Source organism: Motacilla alba, chromosome 19 (assembly GCF_015832195.1).
Source record: "Motacilla alba alba isolate MOTALB_02 chromosome 19, Motacilla_alba_V1.0_pri, whole genome shotgun sequence".
Lineage (NCBI taxonomy): Eukaryota > Metazoa > Chordata > Aves > Passeriformes > Motacillidae > Motacilla > Motacilla alba.
The window spans coordinates 3,512,620-3,534,638 of NC_052034.1; the positions used below are offsets into that span (position 1 = coordinate 3,512,620).

Consider the following 22,019-nt stretch of genomic DNA (forward strand, 5'->3'; position numbering starts at 1 on the left):
TGCATCTCCAAAACCAGAGCTTGTACGAAAGCCCCTGGATCATCTGCTTTCCCAAGGGCAAGAGATCTTCACACCTGGAGCTAAGGCCAGCCTTGGGGGAAAGTGCAGTAGGAGAGGTGCAAATAAATACAGAGAACAGAGAAATAAAGAAGGAAATATCACTTTGTTTTTGTATGGCCCTGGCTATGCTTTGCACCAGAGATCTGCATGCACTTCAGCCTCTGGAAGCAAAGGAAGTGTTTGCTGGCAGAAGTTGTTGCTTTCCCAGTAGCTGTTGTGGCCAAGTAAACCCACCCTTCAATCGAGGCATCTGTTAGTCATTGACAAAAACAAAGTCCTTGTTTCCTTTTCCTTTTCTGACTTTCAAAGATCCAGATAGAAAAAGCGCCAGCTTTACTCTTTTTTAGTTGGAACTCTGGAGGAAATGAGAGTTACACTGTAGGATTTGTTAACTTATAGGTCCAGGATAACAAACGGACACTTTATGGTCTGGAAGTGTTTAATTACGTCTGAATTTTAATGAGCTGTAAAGTGACCTCCAGCAGCAAAACAAAAAAGGATGTCACCGAGTACCTGTTTGTGTGGTAATGATGCTTATCTCTCTGTGCACTTTTCCACAAAATCAGCAAGTGCTGTGCAGCTCATCTATGAAGGGTCCTTTGTGCACATTTGTCTGTGATTTGACTTTTAAAAAACTACAAAGTTGATGTTGAAGTAATTGAGCCCATGTCTTAGGGCATTCTGCTAAACCTTTAAGGCATTCTTGCGCAGCAATGCAGCACGTTCTAGCCAGGACTGTAAAGCAGGATGGATCCCTGGTGTCAGAAGTTCTTTGCCCCATATTTGTGGCAGGCATGGGTGAAGGATATTTAAAAAATTAAGATGTCACTGAATCAGATTTATTTGATGTGAAAGTAAATCACAGCAGTGTAGTAGCTGGAAAGGAGTACAGGGTGGGGTTTTTTTCTTTAGGTATTTTTTTCTTTGCTTGTTTGGTATTGTAACGCTCTTGGAACTTTAACGCATGTGGAGTGGTTTATTTTTTGCTCTGAAGTACCTTTAGAATTATGTTCTCTGTGGCGTATTAGAAGGACTTTTGTACCTTTTGAAGCCATAAGACAACAGTTATGGTGACACTTGAACATCTACAGTGCAGAAAGGCACCTCCGTGGTTTATTTCCACTGTGAGAAGGCGGCTCCGATGTAACTGTTCTCCAAAGTTGATACTTTTGTTTAAAGTTAAATAATGATAAATTACAAAGTGACAGTGGCTTTAACTATCAAGCTGAAACGAGTCTGATTCAAGGCAGGTGAGTCTTGTAAACAGGTAATTTGAGTTACCAATAGTGCAAAAAATAGTCTTGTTATTGTTTCTGTGGGAATTAAAACCAGTTCATTCATTTTTTGTCAGTGCAAAGCGAAGCAAGAGGCAGTGCTGACTGATCAGCTGCGTATTTTATCTCTGGTGACTAATTACTGGTGGGGGGAACATGGATGGCTGATTTTCTTTCTTTGGTCTCTTAGCAACAACTTGAAGAAGAAGCTGCTAAGCCTCCCGAGCCGGAGAGGCCGGTGTCCCCTCCTCCTGTGGAGCAGAAGCACCGCAGCATCGTCCAGATCATTTACGATGAGAATCGGGTGAGTCCTGTGCACCTCACCCAGGGCCTCTCGCTGCCTCTGTGCTCACATTCATTCGGTCTTCATTTACTTCCATGGGGCAAATTTTTCTGTTTTATTGGTTTGCCCACCCCTCTTTTGCTATTCATTTGCTTCTTGAAATGAAAGACATTTTAATGACATTTTTATTCTCAATCACGGGAATCTTCCTTCGATCTCATTAAGCACTCTGAGCTGTGGGTCTCATCCCTGTGCTGAGATGCATGAATTATGGATATATATATAAACACACATATATATCCTTTTAAGTGTGTGATATGGAAAATGCCTCAGAAATTCATCTTGAATTCCCTGTTCCTCACATGAGCTGACAAACTTGGCTGAAGACTCTACTTTTAAATGAGCTGAAGAGAAAAAACTGCATATGTTGTAGGATTTTGTGCCTTCTTTATAAACTCTGACTTCTGGCACTTCATATCTGTTCATTTATCCAAATCTTAAGCAGTAATATATGGGTGAATTATGAGCTTGTGTTGTTTAAGTGGTGAGGATAGTTCAGGAGCTCAGTAATATTGCCAACAGTAACAGCAAAAATGCTTTCTGCCTTTTTTCCCATGGTAGTTTGAGATTAGGGAGTCAGATATCTGGGGCTTTTGAAAGTATTGTGATCTTCTGTGACAGAGGTATATGTTTGTTTAATTTCCCAATTTTGTTCTGTAGTTCAGAGGAACAGCTAACTTCTATTACAACAGGTCGGGGTTTTTTTGAGGAGTTAAAAACCCCCTGCAAAACAATGCTAGATTTTGGACAGTACAACTGTGTCCCAAGCATTCAAGCATGCAAGAAGGGGTCAGAATTATTTTGTGATCTTCGCTTGGTGTGAATGAAGGACCTTTGACACACTTTGTGTGTTTATGTACACATGGATTCACACTCCCATATTCGGCAATTGGAGAATTTTAGTCTCTTAATTCCATTTTTAAAGCTAATTATACTTTATTTTACTGGACACCTTTCTTCCTTTTTATAAAAATTTGCTGTATTATGAAGTGCACAGGTTTTTTGAACTGCAGAGGTCAGTTTCTGCTTTTATGCTCTATCAGCTTCCAGACTGGGAGATCAGAGTCACTACTACACAATTCAAGTGCAGGTTTCTTTATTTGCTGAGGCAACGTTGCAGAAGTAGGTTAAGAAGGATCTCGTGTGTTCAGGCAGGGGTTTAGCAGAGAACATAGAGTTCAGATCCACATTTGACATGAACTTCAGAGGATTTACTCAGACTATACCAAAAAAATTTTATTTGCAGAAAAAAGCAGAAGAAGCTCACAAGATTTTTGAAGGTCTTGGTCCAAAAGTTGAATTGGTAAGTTGTGGAATTCTGTTTTTTTTTTCTTTTGTACTATTTTCTGTGTTGCCAGTTGCTCTAATTCTCTTGTGCTGAACAGTTGTAGTTCTGTGAGTATGTATAGAAGAAATGTGTGTCTGAATGGACTGGTGAGTTGGGGCTTGAGTGAGTTCATTGGCCATGTAAGTGTGATTTTTGAAGTAGATTTTAATTTATTTGAGAGAACAGTTTGTAGTATGAAGAAATGAAGTACTATTATATACAGAAGTAGTTATAATCCAATTTTAAGTAATGAAATCTGTGCTTTGTGCTGAATATCTTGTAGTCCCTTCAGCTCTGCTGCATCTCAGATTGAGTGCTCTGTTCTCAGAATACTAAAATATTGTTAAATGTGGTGCATACACATTTACAGTTCCATGCATTGCTAAGTGCTAAGTGTTCCTTTCTCATCCCTAATTGCAGCCACTTTACAACCAACCCTCAGACACCAAGGTCTACCATGAAAACATCAAAACGTGAGTGCTTTAATTCCCTCTCATTGTTCCATTCAGGGATCTGGACTTGAACATTCCCTCACATTTTCCATTGCTGTCATCTCCAAATAGGATGTGTGAGTTTAAACCATAATTAAAAGCTTCCAATCTATGTAACTTTCTGATTTCTTTGTTGTAAAACAGTTCTGCAAGATGTGCATTATTTGTGCAGAAGGCAGATGGAAGCCCTGGCTTTCCATCTTCATTTAAAGACAAAAATAAATAATAAACATTGAGTTGGCTGTCCTTTAAAAACGTCTCTTAAAAAAGTAATTCTTGCTCTGCTCCATCAAATAGATTTGTATAGCAGCTCCAAAGCACTTATTTCTTGAATCATATATTGGAAATTTAGCTTTAGGGCTGAATTGCAAAGACTTTTCCTCCATAAAAGCATAATAGCTTAAACCAATTTTTTTTTCATTTTAACATATTATCTCTCTTGTGGACAAGGAGAGCACCTGCCTTGAAATTGGAACCTTTTATGTCTCAATTGCTTATTCCAGCCATCTTCAAGAATCTCCTCTCTGAAAAAATACAGTATTAGGTGATTTAGGTATCTCAACTTCATTGGGAATTTTCCCTATTTTTCACCCTGAAACTGTTATCTGTAATAAAGATCTGACATCTGGAATTGAGATGGGTTTTGCTGAGTAGCTTTGAAGTGCTTAATTTTTATATAGTTCAGTTTTTTCCCCTAATTTTGTTTTTCCAGAAACCAGGTGATGAGGAAAAAGCTGATCCTATTCTTTAAAAGAAGGAACCATGCACGAAAACAACGGGTAAGAGCACCGTGGTTTTCTAAAAGGAGCATGTGGCTGGTTTTCTGTCTGGACCCTTGTCTTACATTTGCAAATATATTAATTAGAAAAATAAGATCTTAAGCTAAAACAAGTGTGGGATATTTCTGTAAGGCGGTAATGACAATTACCAAATACCACTAGGATGTGTTAAGCAAAGAAGTAGTGTATAATATTAAAAATCTCCATTTTTGTATCCACTTCTTCACCTTCTCTGTGCTGGAAATTTGGTGTAAGTCATCTTCAACATGGAAGGGAGCAGGAAAAATCTCTGCATTCCAGGAGCCTGCCCATGTGACATGTACTGATCACTTGGTGTATTTTGCTTAGTTCAAGGTTTACTTTTGGAATTTAACAGGAACAGAAAATCTGTCAACGCTATGATCAGCTGATGGAGGCATGGGAGAAGAAAGTGGACAGGATAGAAAATAATCCACGCAGGAAAGCCAAGGAGAGCAAAACACGGGAGTACTATGAGAAACAATTCCCAGAAATCAGGAAGCAGAGAGAACAGCAAGAAAGATTCCAAAGGTATTACTGGAGATTTGAAATATTCCTGCAAAATATCTCTTCAGTCTTAAGTTACAAAATTATTTATAATTAAACAATAAAATTAACTAATTTTAGTTTTATGTTCATGACTTTATTGCTTTAAAAAGAATATTCGTGTGTCACAGAGTATAAAGTGAAATGTTCTTCCCTTTGTTCACTGTGTTTCCATGGCATTGAGCTCAAGTTTCACTTCCCATCCTAAGGATCTCCATGACTTTATCTGTCCACTGTCACCTATGTCCCCTTTGCTGTCCCTCCCCTCCAGCTGTGCCAGCAGTGCCAGCCTCATCCCTTGGTGTCCTCTCAGGCTGCTGTGGTGATGTCCACAGGGTTCCTTTCCCATGTCCCTTTTCAGATCTGCTGTCAAACCCCATATTTTCCAGGAGGAGCACAGGGAAAGGGCCAATTAGCAAAGGCTGCTTAGGTTGTGGTGTCAGTGAGATGAGAGTTAAGCTGCTCAGGAAGGGGTTTGTGGAGTTCTGAAGACAGCTGGAGCATCAGCTTCCCATGAGCCTGTTCATTTTGGGCACACACCCTAATTTACACTGGTATTTTTCTGTCACTGTCTGTGTTACTCCTGTGTTCCATAATCCCTGTATTCATTAGCCTCCACACTCAAAAACCATTTATCTTCTTAATTAACAGTTTGACTGATCTTTTATTGTACTTGCCAGGTAATTTTATTCCAGACAGTTTTGCATTTTAAAATATTCAAGGTGCGACAATTAAGGCCCTATTATTTAATTTTAATCTATCAGCCATTTGTTAGATGGAAACTACAAGGAATCTTAAAAGGAATGAAGTGCACTTCACTTCAGAGTTCACCTTGGAGTACTGTAGGTAGAGAGATAGGATTTAAATTAGAATTAGGTCAAGTTTGATTCAGTTGTGTTGAAATCTGTTTATCTGATGTTTGAAATCATTTCAATACACCTTGGAGAGTTTAAGACCTATAAAGATTTAATCTCATCTCTTATAACCATCTGTCTACATCACCTTTTTGTCATAAAACTTGGGGAAAGCAGAGAGTTTGCAATACACTGTGAAGGCTGATTCCAAGATTTTCTTGGAATCAAGAGAAGAAGAAAGTAAAGTGTTAGAATGGGAGCAGCACTCATACATAAGAAGTTTCACTTTAGGAATATATCCTGTCTTTGTAATTGCAAACTACTTGGGGAGGGGTCTTCTCTTTACATTATATTTACATTCTGTAAAATAAGGGCCTCTGTGTCTATAGTTGTGCTCTAAGCCATGTAAAAATGAAGGGGGTTTTCCTCAGATTTTGTGCAAATGGATGAATTCAGTAAAATCTCGGAGGTATTTTGTCTCTCCATTTAGTAGTGATTTTTACCTCTGAAATGCTTTTTGACCCACATGCTGTAGTGTATTATTATGATGTTCCTAAGGGTAAAGATCACAAGGTGAAAAATTCTTCCAATTTACGGCTCTCCCCATCATTTCAAAAGTGGAAAATTTTCTTTTGTTGTAACAAATCTCAGTGCTGTGTTAGTAACTTGACCAAATTGATAAAAGGCAAATTTAGTGTGGTTTCCTTAAAAAAAACAAAAAAGGCTCTTTCAAAGTCTATCCGTTGTACTAATTAGGGGGATAATTTCTGTGCCACTGATGAACATTTCTCATGCTCAGCAGAAGCAAATTTATTTATCTGAAGCACTTACTTTGCAGTGGAATTGGTGGTAACACCTTTTTTGTGCCCTTTCTGCTGAGCTTTGCAAACTCACTGTAAAGCCAAGCAGGACATGACTGTGCTCTGACTATCCTTAAGAAAGACCAGTCCTAGCTGATTTGAGAGACTGCTAACAGCATTATAAGGCATTTTGGAGGTTGTTGTGGTGTACAAAACTTGCAGATAGAGCTCATTTCCACTTTATCCTTTTTCCTTTTGTTTTCCCCTCATTTCAGAGTTGGCCAAAGAGGGGCTGGCCTTTCAGCAACCATTGCCAGAAGTGAGCACGAGATTTCAGAAATCATCGATGGGCTCTCTGAGCAGGAGGTGAGCCTGCTGGCTGTGATTTGCTGTGGAAGCACAGCCAGTAAATATCCTTCCACTGGCGGTGCAAGGATCAAACCCTTGCAGAGGGTTTGTTTCATTGAGAAGAGAAAGCTCTTCTCTCTTTAAGAGAAGCTGTGTGAAGTGTGGCTCGAAGCAGATCTTACAAACACTTTTCTTTTGAGGGTTTTGCTTTCTAATTGTATCTGCCCTAGATTTTTCTCATGTGCCCGTTCATTGCAGGCTTGCTGCAACCTAGTTTTTTACAGCTGTAACAAACATGTGAAAACTCTTCCTCTTCTCAAACCCTCCATCATTTTGGTGTTTCACCACTTGTGACACTATTTCCTTTAACTGCCCGTAAGTGTTCATTGCCGTAGTGACAACTTCTGCAAGAGTCGTGTACAAAAAGAACATCCAAGCTGACTGTGACTGTGGAGCTTTAAGAGCTGTGCAGTTCAAGAACTGTACACATCAGTAGCAGCATTTTGGGTGTTCTTGACTTTGTCTTTTGTTCTGCAGAATAATGAGAAGCAAATGCGGCAGCTCTCCGTCATCCCTCCCATGATGTTCGATGCGGAGCAGAGAAGGGTGAAGTTCATCAACATGAACGGCCTGATGGAGGATCCCATGAAAGTTTATAAAGACAGGCAGTTCATGAATGTCTGGACAGACCATGAGAAGGAGATTTTTAAGGAAAAGTAATGGCTTTTCTTATCTTTTCTTTTTATTGTATTGAAATGACAGAATAACAGTTAAATGCCCAACCCCATAAAGCTAAATCAGGAATGCTGAAGCCTTTGTGCAGTAGTATTTGAAAATGTTCTTAATTGGCTGTCATGAATATTGCAGAAGTTTTAGACTTATTTTTCATCTTCGTGTTCTCACGTGCATTTAGTCGTTAAATACAAAATTTTCTCAAAAGTCTGTGCTAAGATTAAAATGAGAACTGTAGATATGGAATTTCATTTTATCGTTTTAAGTGCTGAGTTCTAAATTTGCACAATCTAAAAACTGGGCTTTTTAGGCTAATTTCACTTGTGTAAATGAAGGGCTTGCTGATGGAACAGATTGTTTGCAAGATTGTTTTGCTTGTTTGATCATGGATTATGTTGTTAAACTGAAATAATTTCTGATTTCTAAAAGGTTTGTCCAACATCCCAAGAACTTTGGTCTAATTGCTTCCTACTTGGAACGAAAGGTAAGACATTTTTTAATATAAATAGAGCTTAGGGTGGGATCCCTAACATTCCAATATAATAATAAATAGAAGCCTTTTTACTTTAGTCTGGGGGCTGAATCATTTTAAGTGTTTGGAGAAATTAAAAGCTCAAATCTTTTCATTAGGAGTAAACCCTACTTTTTCACTTTTTTCACTTTAGAATGTTCCTGACTGTGTATTATATTATTATTTGACCAAGAAAAATGAAAATTATAAAGCCCTTGTGCGAAGGAATTATGGCAAGCGCAGAGGAAGAAACCAGGTAGGTTGAATTTGTTCATCCCTTGGGTATTGTTATTTTATTGCTTCATATTTACAACTGTTTCATTATCTGAGATAGCAACATATTGTAAGCATGGGGGGGAAATAATTATTTTTCCTTTATTGTATTGTTGCCCTTTTAAAATTGAAGTGATCCTGACCTCACGGGTGTTATTTGTTAGCTTAATTCTCTGAAATATCTTCTTCCTTTGCACATTTCTTACTTGTTTTAATATGACAATTCATTTTCGTTGAGGACTCTGCCACAGATATTGAGGTTGAATCCATCACTAAATCCTATGTTGGAGCCAAGAGAAATTAGGTTTAGCATGTGACTTGCAGTGGAAAATATATAATCAGTTCATAATGTCAGTGTTTGTCAAAAAGCAGAAATTAATAGTGATCTTTATTTGGTGGTCAGGCTCAAAGTCAAAGTGGAACTTCAGAGCCAGAAGAAAGAGACCAATTTAATGCATGTGAATAAAAAATCCTGCTGATTCAGCAAGTGCTCCTTTGGAAGTCTTCAGAGAGAAAAAGAACAGCATTTTATGTACCAAAAGCTTACAAATACATGTGCTGGGCTAGCGGGGTTAATGTGGGTATTGCAAAACCTGAAAAAAATAACCCTGAAACTTAGGGACTGCACAACTCTGCTCTGCAGGCCAGTAAATGCAGTAAATATTGCACTGAAATACACAAATACTGAACGATCTCTAGGAGTCCCAGTAAAAGTATATTTTTGATACAAAATTGTTGCAAACAGCTTCAACTGAGGAGTGGATCCTGTTCAGTAGGAACAGCCATGGGGTTGTGCTTCTGTGGTGCTGTTGTACTGAAACCTTTGGAATGATGGGCTGGTGTTCTACCAGAAGAGTCCTGTCGTGGCAGAGCACCTTGTCTGTACCCCACAAGTGATGGATTGCTTAGGATAAGGTCATTGTCATTGTGCAAGGATTTCACAGAGCTTCTGCTCTGATGGGAGAAATCATTGGAAATAACCTGCATTTTGCCAGGACTTCTGCTAGAATTTCTAAGCCTGATAATCCTTTTTAATGGGAAGGGTTATTGCTGTTGGAGTAGTGACTGGGGAAGGGTTGCAGTTAGTCTGGATGTGTGGCAAATGAAAAGAAGGTGGAAATAAGCAGGATTGCCCGAATGTGGACAGTCACTGTGGACACTTAGCAGAGGTGGTGCTGCCATTTGGAGTGGCTCAGCTCCTTGTGCCATTGTGAGATGAGGTTGGTGTGGTCATGGGAAGTGTCACATGTTGAGGGGTGCCTTTGCTGGGTGCTGCTCTGAGGGGTGAGGAGACAGAGCTGGCTCAGCTCTAGTGCAGTGGAACTGGAGATTTTGAGATATTTAGAAAGTCATTACTGTATATTTGAATGTCTTTTCCACATTGTTAAACTTCAGGATATTGGAAATGTTAGAATTCAAAATTTGAATGTACTTTTCTATCCATAAATGGCTGTTTTCTGGGTAATATATACAGGATAAAGATTTTAATTCCAGCTTTAGACACGAGGGCATGGATTTGCTTGGTGAACTCAGCTCAAGGTGCTCTGCCTGACTTTGTGACTGCTCCTGTGAGTGCTGATTTATATGTGAGTAACTGAATCCATCAGTTGGAACACTGAAGGTTTGTTCAGCTCAGATTACTTGCTCTTGGAATTGTGGCAGAGTTGTACTCTGTAATTGCTGGTTGTTGATCCACTCTAAGTGCTACAGCAGATCCCTAAACTTTGGGCAACTGCTGGCCAGGTTTAATGTGTGCTCTGTGAAGGATGCAAGAAAGTGCCAGGTTTTTAGCTCTGGAGAGGGTTGAGCTGGACTTGCCAACTCAAGGAAATACTCTCAGCACTCTGAAAGGGAAATTTTACCACTTCTGGAAGTTTAAATTCACAAGTATTGCAGTTAGCGTGTTAATAGTAAAGAACTACATGGTGCAAAAAATCATATTTGTATTTATAATTTTATTAATGACTAATTAGCAACAACTCTAACAGCTAGTAAAAAAGAACTTGAGAGGGTTGAACTGCCTGGCTTGCCAGAACTTTTATCTTACAGTTGCAGAAAGCAGCTCACCCCTTCCCCCTCCCGTGCCCCAGCTTTGTTTGAAGCTGATATTTTTCATATCTCTCAGTAGCAACTTGAAACTTTCTTGCTGATTGGCAAACACAAGTCATGTAAGATTTATGAGGTGCTCCAGGATGGGCTTAGGCCAATAACAGGTGCTTCAGCTTAAACTCTTAATAGTTCATATATTTTTGTAAATTAGAAGGCGAGCAAGTGGAATATTGAAGTGGAGGAGATATTAATCATGGTAAGGACATTGAAGTCCTTCAGAGAATGCAGCACAACTTGGCTCAGGTTTCAGTGTGGGGGCTTCCACTTCAGAGAAACTGAGTGCTGGATCAAGGATGTGAAGAGGTGCAAGGCTAGTAAAATTCTGATGTGTGTTTGTCCTCAAATAGGTCTAGAAAGGGCTTTTTATAAAATGCTGCCTGAACAGTTCCAGAGTGGCACAGAGGCAAATGAACAAATGTGTCTTAAAACAAAGCTTGTCAAATGTAGAGCAAGTTTTTAACATAGAATTGGGAGAAAGCCATGGCTGTATGCTGCTTTAACTTGCCTACCCCTGGAAGTGTTCAGGACAGGGCTTGGAGCAACCTGCTCTGGTGGGAGATGTCCCTGCCCATGGCAGGGGGTTTGAAATTGGATGATCTTTAAGGTCCCTTCAAACCCAAACCATCCTGTGATTCTATGATTACAGAGAATTCCTTAAATAACTCATTGAAAGAAGGTTTCTTTAAGTGGAGTTTTAAATGGATTTGGTGGCCAAGCAGTGCTCAGTGCTGGCTGTGTCCCTGCAGTGTGTGGCTGGCAGCAGGTGGGAGGCCAGTGATGTGAGCAGACAGAAATTCACCGCCTGTGTGTGACGGGGATCACCTCTGGTGACTCCGGGGAGATTAGAAGGTGCTGTGTGAGAGGGGCAGCACTGCTGCAGGCAGCTTAAGTGGCAGAATGACACAATTTCCTGGAATAAACACGTTGCTGGGTCAGGCAGCCTCTGCTAAGGAGCTCTGTGATGTTGCTGCTGGGGTGGGTTTTGCCCCTCTAAGCCGTGCCCTGAGCTCCAGCCCATCCCCTTGCGTGGACAGTAAAAGTTGCCATCAGCAGATGAATGTGCAGGAACGTCGCTGACCGAGGCTTCGACTCCTTCAAGGTTTGTGTTTATGCATTGATTATGCAGCTTAAATAAAGTTACTGGGTAGCAGAGAGCCAAGTGATGTTAAGTTGGCCTGGTAAGAGCAAGATTTTCAACAGCTGTTTTCTAAATAGATTAGTTGTAAAATATTATTCTTTAATTTTTTTAAAGCAGTTTTAATTCCTTGTTTTCAGGTCAATCTATCTAGCAAGGTGGAAATCATTTATCTTAGCATGTCTCTGACATCTTGCTTGAAGGAAGTTTTTGCATAATAAATAACCAGCACCTTAATTGCTAATAATTTGCAGCAAGATGATAGTGCTTAGTATTTAGGGTTTCTGCTCCAGTTCACATTGTTAAAGTGTCAAAACCAAGTCAGTTTGTGACTATTTCTAGCCTCAGTTTAGTTAGTGAAACAGTGACACCTGCTGCTGCACTCATAGGGAGGTTGCTTCCTCTGTGAAAAAGAAAAGCCTATTTTGAGGAATTTTTCAGTAGGTTGTAAAATCCGAGTTCATGAAGTGCTAGAACAGCAATCTTGTAATTCTCTGTCCTTGTCTTGTTGTTCTCTGTCCTCGTGTTTCCATGAATTGCCAAATGTGCCCTGGGTATCTGTTTGAGACAAGCACAGTGCTTGTAAAACTCTCATCTCAGCAGAGAAAAGAGTTTTTGTTGGTTCTTTTAATAATTCTTGCTGTAAACTCACTGGAAATTTAAGTCTAAAATTCCCAACCCAATTTTTTTAACAACTATATTTCTTAAATACTAGTGGCAGTTTTGAGAAAGCCACTTGGAGTTGCTGATAACTTTCATGCTACAAGACCTTCTGCTCCCCAGTTGTAAGATCATGTTTCACTATAAAATGCAAAAGTTAAAAATAAAATTTGAGAGGAGCAACACCCTCACTACATGGGTCAAACCTCCCTAAGCACTTTTAAAATAGAGCTGTTCATTTTTAGTGGGACACACAGCAGCCAGTGGGTGACTGTACACAATCACCTCCATGCTCCTGCTGCAGAAACCTCCTGTACTTCCATGGAATTTATGTGATATAAGGCAGAGTTATTCTGTTCTTATGCTGACCACTGTGCAGTGCCTGTAACTTAAAATATTACCAAGTAGGAAGTAAGGCAGCATCAGTTTTTGTGCTGCTCTGAGGACAAGATGCTGCACCTTTGTGTGATCAAGTTATCATCTAAATCCTTTTTCATTTCAGCAACAGATTGCTCGTCCTTCTCAAGAAGAAAAGGTAGAAGAAAAGGTAGAAGAGGAAAAATCAGACAAATCAGAAAAGAAAGAGGAGGAAAAGAAAGATGAGGAGGAGAAGGATGAGAAGGAGGAATCTAAGTAAGTGTGTATGTGCTGAAACGCATGAATTCACCCTAGATTGCAGGTTTTGGCAAAGATCAGAACAGGATTTGCATTAGCCTGCCAGTGAAATCTGAACTAGAAACTATTCATTTTGTGTATGAGACAATTTTTTCGGCCGTACAAATTTCTCTGTCTTGTTGAGCTAATCAGATCAGTGGAAAAAGCAATGGAATTATTATTTTGCACGTGTAATAATTTCCATATCTAGTTGGTTTGGACTTTTTTCATATGGTCTATCACATATGGAGTGTTCATATTTTCTTTGAAGCTGACAACATCATGTATCTGTGTTACTGTCTGGCAACTGGAAGTCGTGGGCAGTAGGTGAATTCTGTTTCACTAAAGGCATCTTTTGATTTCATGGAGTTTTGTTTGTGAGGTTTGGGGGTTTTTTGTCTGTTGATACTCAGGAATATCTGCTCACAATGGCTCTCTGAATGTGACTGAACTATATTTTACCTATTCCCAGAGAGAATACCAAAGAAAAGGACAAAACTGAAGTTGCACCAGAGGAACCAGAGGAAAGGGAGCAGGCAGCTCCTCGGGGCCGAAAAACCGCCAACAGCCAAGGTCGGCGTAAGGGCAGGATCACCAGATCAATGACAAATGAAGCTGCACAGGCAAATGCTGCTGCAGCTGCAGCCACTGAAGAGCCACCACCACCTCTGCCACCCCCACCAGAACCTTGTGAGTAGCATTTACAGCACTCCCAGGGACCCAGCTGCTCGTAGGCTCCTCACTGACACGGGGCTGTTTCCAGGCAGGCAGTGCTCTTCTGTTTTCCAGTTTAATATTCCAGCTTTATTCTTAGCCCTGCTTATAATTTTGTGACTGTGTGCTAAACTTCACAAGTGTAACTTCACAAATAGTGCGTGTGCAATTAGAATGATGGGAGAAAAGACAGTTCAGCCCTTGTGTGATAACACCTCATCTTCCTGGGCAGGTTCATGATGGGGCTGCAGAGATCCAGGTGCCTGTGACACAGATTCACTTACAGGCTGCAGCTCACTGAGGATGCTGTTAAATAATTGGCCTGATATTTGAGTACTTCAGGGAGTTTCATAAGCTGAAATAGATCTTGGCAAGTTGTTGTTTCTGTGTTAGATGGCAAGAGGCTTTTTTTAAAATGAAATGTTACTTTCTTGGCTGGTATGGTTAAAAAAGACAACGCAGTCTCTGAGTGTATTTTGGAAAAGGCTGACCTAGTTTGTGTTGGTGTAGAAATACCAGAATATCTTGTGGCTGGTAAATAATTATCCAGGATGGCAGGGCAGGTTGTGGTTTTTTTCTTGTGGTGCTCTGCTGTGGCAAATTTTGTTGCTCCTCATGCTTCAGCAGGGTAGTTACAGGCAGCTCTATTCTAGAGCTTGTAACAGCACTGAACTAGCTTAGAGCATGTTGGATTGCTGCTTTTAGTAGCTGATGGTAATTACTGACATTTTAAATAAAATTTTAGTGATAAATGCATCTAAGTTACTTACAAATCTTCCTTGACAGAGAATTAATCCCAGTTTTGTAGGCAGAATAGTTTTGAAGAGTTTTCTCTGCTGAGCTTTTGGTGGTTCCTTGTGTGTCTCTGACTTGGTTTAATGGAGATTGACTGCTTCCCTCTGACAAGAGAGCTTTCCCCAGTGGCCTGAGCAAGCCATAATGTAAATAGATTTCTTGACTATGGGATGCATAATTGGTGCCATGATAATGAATCCTGCTCCTTTCTCTGCTCAGTGTCTTTGTTTCTCCTTCAGCTTCTACAGAGCCTGTGGAGACATCCCGCTGGACAGAAGAAGAAATGGAAGTTGCTAAGAAAGGTAAACCTTGTAAAGCCTTTGACTTCCTTCTGGATACTTGCATTTCCAAAATTTCAAGGATTTACTGAATCACTGAATGTATTTGCTGTGAATTTTGCCAACACTATGCTGATTTGAAAATTGCTGTTGGTTTCTGTGTAAAAAAAAGAAAGAAAAAGCAAGTAGCTTTAACAGACAAAATCATCTTTTGAGACTTACGTTGACTCTTTTCCTGTGGGTTGCTTAGAACTGTTTGGACAGCAGTATTTCTCTATCTTGCCTTCCTGTAGGTATTGTTGTTTCATTTATTGAGGTTTGGATAGCTGAGTTATTGATCATAGTAAATATTGGTTCTTTTATGTCTGACCAGGTCTAGTGGAACACGGGCGAAATTGGGCAGCGATTGCCAAAATGGTTGGCACAAAAAGTGAAGCTCAGTGTAAGAACTTCTACTTCAACTACAAAAGGAGACACAACCTGGACAGTCTCCTCCAACAGCACAAACAGAAGGTGAGTGCTGTGGACATTGAGCATTTTGCAGGAGAAAACATGGATCTTTCTGAAGTTAGGCATCACACTTAACTGAGACTGTTTTGCAATCTCCACTGATTTCCTTTTGTACTTGTTTTTGTGTTGTGACATAAATCTCCTAGAAAGGGTGGCCAGTGCTCACTGACCTGTGACAGTAACCACTTCTTGCTTTAAAATGCAAGAGGAGGTTTTGTACTAGGTAAAACACTTGAGCCTGAAGAGTTCTTCAGTGCTCTGAAAGCCATGTTCCTCAGCAGTGCATGAGCAGCTGTAGGTGTACTGCAGCTCCTTGAAACACAGCAAGCACTGACCTCACCAAACAGAGCAGGAGAGGTGGTAGAAGTCCAGGAACTGAAGGTTTGGGGGCATTGAAAGTAGAATGCTGTATGTTGGAATCCTCTAAGCTGCAGTGCTAGCCTGCTCTTCTCTCACTGAGGTGAAGAACATCAGGGTCTGTTGGCTGCAATTGTTCTGTTGTCCCCCAAACATGCTGTGACACTGTGGTTTGTTCCCAAACTTGTTTTTGGTCAGGAGCAGCAAAAGTTGGCTTGAAGTTGAAAAAGTGTCCCCTTGTGAATGACTGTGCTGAACAGAGATTCTCTGTCCTCCATTTCCACCTCAGATAGGTACATGGGAATGTGGTAAAAGGCAATAATTGTGAATTTTCAGTACTTTGTCAATGCTGTGTCTTCCTCAGTCTTCGCGAAGGCCCCGAGAGGAGCGAGATGTGTCCCAGTGTGAGAGCGTGGCTTCCACCGTGTCAGCCCAGGAGGATGAAGACATTGAAGCATCTAATGAAGAAGAGAACCCAGAAGACAGTGAAGGTAACTTTTCTGGGAGGGAAACTGGTGTGTGCACAGAAAGGAGCCTATGGTTTGTGCTAATTATATGCTCAGAAAGCTGTGTTCCACTTCAGGATGTTGTTGTTGTTGTTCAAATGCTCTTTCAGTTGAGTTTCAGCAATTTGAACTCACTCAAGGGGATGCCGCATTTTTAGAATTTAGCAGCCTAAAGATGTTTGCTGCTTGGTATTTTGAGATACTTTGATTATGCTGTCATCTGGAGTGTTGAAACAAGTTGAATCAAATAAATGTAACCTTTGGTAGTTGGTAGTCTCAGTAAAGCTTCAGACAAGCAAATTCAAGTGGTATTTTTTTTTTGTTGCGGTTTTTTTAATATATATTTGGTGGTTGCAACTGCTTATTTATAGATGCTCAATATCAGTCAATCTTGGCTGGTCTTTTGTGGAGCAAAAGGCAATAGAATTCATAAACAATGAACAAGAGAAGATGACTAAGTGTTTGGCTTTGAGTAGTTGGTATTTTTTAGTTGCAGTGTTTCTGTAATTCAGCCAATGGTACATTTCTATAATAAGTCAAAATTGTTGTTGCAGATGGATGGTTAAAATTGATGGATCCTTATTGCACCCAATTTGTCAGATTTCATTGAATGAACCTTCATGGCAAAACATTTTTCCCCAGGTGCTGAAAATAGTTCTGATACAGAAAGTGCTCCATCTCCAACTCCAGCAGAACCTGCTAAACCAACTGAAGAAACTCCATCTGAGCCTGCTGCTCCAAAAGTAACCACTGAGGCCCCAGCAGAGCAGGAATCTGCCATTAAACCTGCAGCCAGCACATCTCCCTCCTTACCAGCCCAAAGTGTAACAACAGCTGAAACTCAGAACCCTGAGCCCCAGGTCAAGGAAGAAATAAACACTGAGGCTGAGGAGCCTATGGAGGTGGACAGTAGAAGCCATTCAGCTGAAGCTAAGCCTGTGATTACTCTTCCAGTTCATACCAAAGTAGAACCTGTAGAGACTGAAATGAGGCTACCAGAGAATATTCAAGTGAAAATAGAGAGTGATACCAAAGAGAGAGAGATGGAGAAACCCAAGGAAAAGTCAGAACCAGAGGAGATGGACTACAGCCTGTCCCAGCAAGTTCCTGCAGCCAGACCAGAATCCCATTCAGATAATGACTCCAGTGCCACCTGCAGTGCTGATGAGGAAGTTGATGGAGAACCTGACCGACAGGGGTGAGTAGGGCTTTGAATGGCCAGTCTCTGGAGCTGTTTCTCTTTTGGGAGTGGCTGACACCACGGAGGGTATTTGAAGTCCTTTCAGTGTTCTGTTGGTGCAGTTCCTGTGTCACCCCAGCGTGGCACTGGGGCCAGAGCCCCCCTCCCTCTCAGTGGTTTAATATACACACAGTGCCAGGGATAGATGTTTAAATGTCAAAAGTATCCAGTGTCACGGAGTGCCTGTGGGCTTTGAAAGAGTGCAGGTGATGGTGTTTGTGCACTCCCTTGCCTCTTCAAACATCATCTTTCCACAAATGTCTCAGCCCTCCATGTGAAATCATTTTGTTGTAGGCTACTGTTTATTTTCTGTTGACTAAATACATGTAGTCCTTCCTATCCTTTGTGTTTTTCCAAAGCACTCTCTACAAAGAAGGTTGCATTGATATAAGTACTGCACACATACATTTCTGATGTGGGAGATTCTGAGCTCATATTTTGGTATTTCTGTGTATTAGGAAAATATAGCAGCATCTGTTGCCTCTTCTACCATATGTGCTGTGGGACAAAACACAACATGGTTCTGACTTTTCAGCTCTTTGTCCAGTTTGATAATTGTGTTGGTTTTTTTTTTTTTTTTTTGAATTTAAGAGCTGTGGCTGTAAATTTTTTAAGATGTATAATCTTGTTCCTTCTGGTGATATTTTCCCCTTCTATCTCTTTTTCCAGTATCTTCAGCAGAGAGTCAAAGCCCTCACTGTTAAATCCCACTGGGTCAATCCTGGTATCATCCACGATAAAGCAAGGGCAGATGGACCTGCAACAGCTTCACCACCGAGCTGCTGTCATCCCACCTATGGTATGGGCAGTTTTCAGTGCTCTTTGAAGGAGTGTTCATTACCCCTATATCTAGTCAAGAAAAAAAAATTGTTAAACAAATGAAGAAAAATATTATTTGCTTTATTATTGTCTTTTTCAGGGGGAAAGTAGGTTAAGTACAACCAAGTGTAAACCAAATAGCTTAAAACCAGCTGGGCACCTTTTGAACACCCAGACTGCAGGGGGTAGTTGAGCTCCACAGCTCCTCCAGGAAGTGCCTGTGAGGGTGTCCCTGGCATTGTCCCTTTGCTGTCCCCAGGTTTCCTGCAGCCCCTGCTCTGTCCCCGTGGGCACCCCAGTGAGTGGTTATGCCCTCTACCAGCGGCACATCAAGGCCATGCACGAGTCAGCCCTGCTGGAGGAGCAGAGACAGCGCCAGGAGCAGCTGGATATGGAATATCGGAGTGCTGTGAGCCCCTGTGGCACCTCCAAGAGCCCCAGTGTGGAGTGGGAAGGTTGGTGTTCCCTCAGCTGTGCTTTGTGTCTGTGTGTTACACTGCTGCCTGATTGGAGAGGGACAGTTCAGTGTGATAAGGAACTGATAATGAGCTGCTCCTTGCTGGAAGGAACCTGCCTGCTCTGCTGCACTTACTGATGAAAAGCTGCCTTGTAGCCCCTTTATATAAAGGCAGAAAACTGGTTCCACTTGGGTCAAACCCAAAAATGAGTTGTTCCTACAGAGAAGCATGGAGCATGTGGGTGAAAAGAGCAGATGATTCTGTTCTAGGGGAGGCCTTTCCAGAAGCTTAAGGGGAAGGTGGGAGTATGTACTCCATCCACTAAAACATTCATCTTAACTGTGCTCATACATGGACACTGAGCACTGAAATAGGGCACAAAAATTTGGTGGAACACAATAATACTTCTTTTAAATTGAACTGTTTGTACCTGATGGGTGTGTCTGGCATTGGACTAGTTCCTTCTTTAAAACTGTGCTGTGAATTGGACCCTTTGACTCCATTTTCTAACCCAGAGTTCTTCTCTTTCTGATAACTTCAACCCTCCCAGGAAAACCAGTGGCCTATATGCCTTATGCTGAGGTCAAGAGAATAGAACAGGAAGCACAAGTGCAAAATCCAGCCACAAGGTCAGCATCACCCTACAGGTTATCTCCAAGAGAAGTCAATAAAGCCTCTCCCCAGCCTGAGATGAATGCAGCTCGCTACAGTGTCCCTCCAGGTAAAGTTTTAGAGCATCAAATTATTCTCTGAACACTTTGTGAGTTAATAAAGGTAATTTTCTCTGTGTGCATGTGAATAGCTGCTGAGTGTCTTTGTAGCCCAGTGAGGCTGTGCTGTGCTATTTCTGTTCACACTGCAGTGTTTAATGTACAATTTTTCCCCTCAAGTTCTCCAGCCAGCCCCTCACCAGGTGATAACCAATATTCCTGAAGGAGTTCGCCTGCCCACAACCAGACCCACCAGACCACCACCACCTCTCATTCCATCCTCCAAAACCAGTGTGCCATCAGAAAAACCTTCCTTCATCATGGGAGGCTCGATCTCACAAGTAAGAGAATTATTATTTGAAAATCTGTCTTACATAATTTTTTTTCCCCTTTCTCAAATCTTCAACTTTTTGTACTTAGTTATGGAATCACAGCATTAACCCTTAAGACCTACCTGTACATATCATTCTAAAAGTTCAGGAGTTACAGGAGCTTTAGAAATGGAACATTTACTCTCGTTTAAGGGCATGGCTATCCAGGTTAGGTGACTCCTAAACTGGATCTCCAAACTACCAGTGACACTCCACTCCTGCTGCTCTGTGTTTTGGGACATGGCAGTGGGGCACTGTAGCATTTCCAGATGGGATCATAGTAGTTTTAGCATTCTCCTGTAAAGAAAGATGTGAGTCCTCATTCCAGAAACAAGAATTAACATCTATTTGTTGTTTCAGGGAACACCTGGCACTTATTTAACGTCCCACAGTCAAGCTTCCTACGCCCAAGAAACTGCAAAGCCATCAGTGGGTTCTATATCCCTTGGGCTGCCAAGGCAGCAAGAGTCAGCCAAATCTGGTAAGGAAAGAAAAGCTGACATGTTTTACACAGACTATTTAATGATCCATAATTAAAGGAAATTAAAAAACCTCAACCTTTTTCTCTTTCTTCTCCTCAATAGCTTCCCTGCCCTATATCAAACAAGAAGAATTCTCACCCAGAAGCCAGAATTCCCAACCTGAGGGACTCCTGGTCAGGGCACAACACGAAAGTGTGGTGAGAGGTAAAGAAAGTCACACAGATTAAAAAACTCTTGTCAGAGCCTGAGAAAACCAAGAGAATTAACTGCTGAAGTGTTATTTTAAAGTATTCTATGATTATAAGTGTCATAAGGTAACAGGATTAATTTGTTCCCTGTTTTCCAAGTCATGTGTATTTGTAGCTGGCTCCTCCTGTCTGCATGGCTCACTTAAAAATATTTGTTACGAGCCATGCCAATTTCAAAATAAAGCTGCTCACTACAGCAAATTCATCAAAACAAAATAAATTAACTGCTGTGAGTTAATGCTAGAAAATACTTACAGTCTGTAAAAGGCTATGTTAAAAGAGGAAGTAGCCTAACTGCCTCATATGCCAGATGTTAAAATGAAATTTCCCTTGTATTTTAATGTATACTAACAGTTCTCAATAGAATTTTTGATTATTTCAAATGGAATGAATTTTTTTTATCCTCTTATTTATCAAGATGTCTTTATTTCAAATCAGGTACCACAACGATACAGGAGGGGAGTATAACACGAGGAACTCCAACTAATAAAGTTTCAGTTGAGAATATTCCTTCTTTGAGAGGCTCCATAACTCAGGTATTTTACCTTTTACTGCTGAGAAGGCTCTAGCAAAACAGATCTTCATCTTCAGATTATCACTGTGAATGTATTTGCATGTCTGAAAAAGTAAATTATTATCATGGGGTAGGAACTGCCTTGGGAGAAGAACTTTCACTATTGCTGAAGTCAGCATTACCATGATTTTATCTTCATATATATGAGTTTTCAAACCTTTTAAGTAATACCAGAGCCTTTGGTAAACCTAACTGAAGGCAACTTTCCTGAAAATTGCATCACACTTGAGTTCAAATATTGAAACCAAGTGTAACCAGTCCTGTGCAGATTCTATTTGAATCCAAGAAGGGAAATTCAGGCCTTTTGTCTTACCATTTTAAATGCTGGTGTTTTGGTTGGTTTGGCATCCCTTTGTACAGAGAACAATTGCCTTAATTTTGCTTTGAGATGAGAAAGGGAGCTTTCATTACTTTGGACAGAAATAAAACCTAATGGCACCATGTGGTATGTTATCTTCCCCCCAAATGGTATTTATAGGTTAAATGTTCCAGGTTGTGAAATACTCTGGTAATATTGTTTAACAAGGCAGCAGAAATAATCTCACTCGTATTTAGGTTAAGTGTCTATAATAGAGGCAGAAGTTTAAGCCATACTTGATAAATTAGTTGGTTTTATAGACCTAAAAAGCTCTTTTGGTTTTTGTTGTATTTCTCCTTCACTCCTCCCTGCTCTCTAAAGACTCAGGGCCTGTGCATTGATTGCTGTGCTGGGTTTGCTCACAGGGTACCCCAGCTCTGTCCCAGCCCGGCATCGCCGCCGACGCGCTGCTGAAGGGAACCATCACCCGCCTGGCCACCGAGGACAGCAGCCCAGAGAAGTGCAGGGAGGAGGCCTCAGCCAAGGGCCATGTCATTTATGAAGGCAAAAGCGGGCATATTCTCTCTTATGATGGTGAGTATTTGTGCGTTCTACCTGATCAAAGGCAGGTTCTGCTTTGATAACCCATAGCTGAAGTGTTTCTGCTTCCAAGCAGATGCGTGGTCAAAATATAGTTCAGCTATTCCTTTGCCATTTATTTCCTATCTGTCCCTGAATTGTATTG

The 22,019-nt window shown here is 40.8% G+C and overlaps 1 protein-coding gene across 7 annotated transcripts in view; it reads left to right on the plus strand.

Annotated features, from left to right (window-relative positions):
* The window catches only part of NCOR1 (nuclear receptor corepressor 1), a 55,114-nt gene that overhangs the window by 17,898 nt on the left and 15,197 nt on the right, over window positions 1-22,019 (plus strand). For 6 of the 7 annotated variants that reach the window (XM_038158420.1, XM_038158418.1, XM_038158415.1 and 3 more), the window contains exons 6-28: window positions 1,525-1,638; window positions 2,924-2,980; window positions 3,425-3,477; window positions 4,208-4,274; window positions 4,651-4,823; window positions 6,768-6,858; window positions 7,378-7,556; window positions 8,002-8,056; window positions 8,238-8,339; window positions 12,763-12,893; window positions 13,387-13,604; window positions 14,663-14,725; window positions 15,075-15,214; window positions 15,933-16,059; window positions 16,717-17,272; window positions 17,984-18,113; window positions 18,393-18,588; window positions 19,142-19,312; window positions 19,482-19,642; window positions 20,033-20,153; window positions 20,257-20,358; window positions 20,841-20,938; window positions 21,700-21,868. In XM_038158420.1, coding sequence (XP_038014348.1) covers window positions 1,525-1,638; window positions 2,924-2,980; window positions 3,425-3,477; window positions 4,208-4,274; window positions 4,651-4,823; window positions 6,768-6,858; window positions 7,378-7,556; window positions 8,002-8,056; window positions 8,238-8,339; window positions 12,763-12,893; window positions 13,387-13,604; window positions 14,663-14,725; window positions 15,075-15,214; window positions 15,933-16,059; window positions 16,717-17,272; window positions 17,984-18,113; window positions 18,393-18,588; window positions 19,142-19,312; window positions 19,482-19,642; window positions 20,033-20,153; window positions 20,257-20,358; window positions 20,841-20,938; window positions 21,700-21,868 — 3,274 coding nt within the window. The other variant, XM_038158422.1, reaches the window with a different exon arrangement.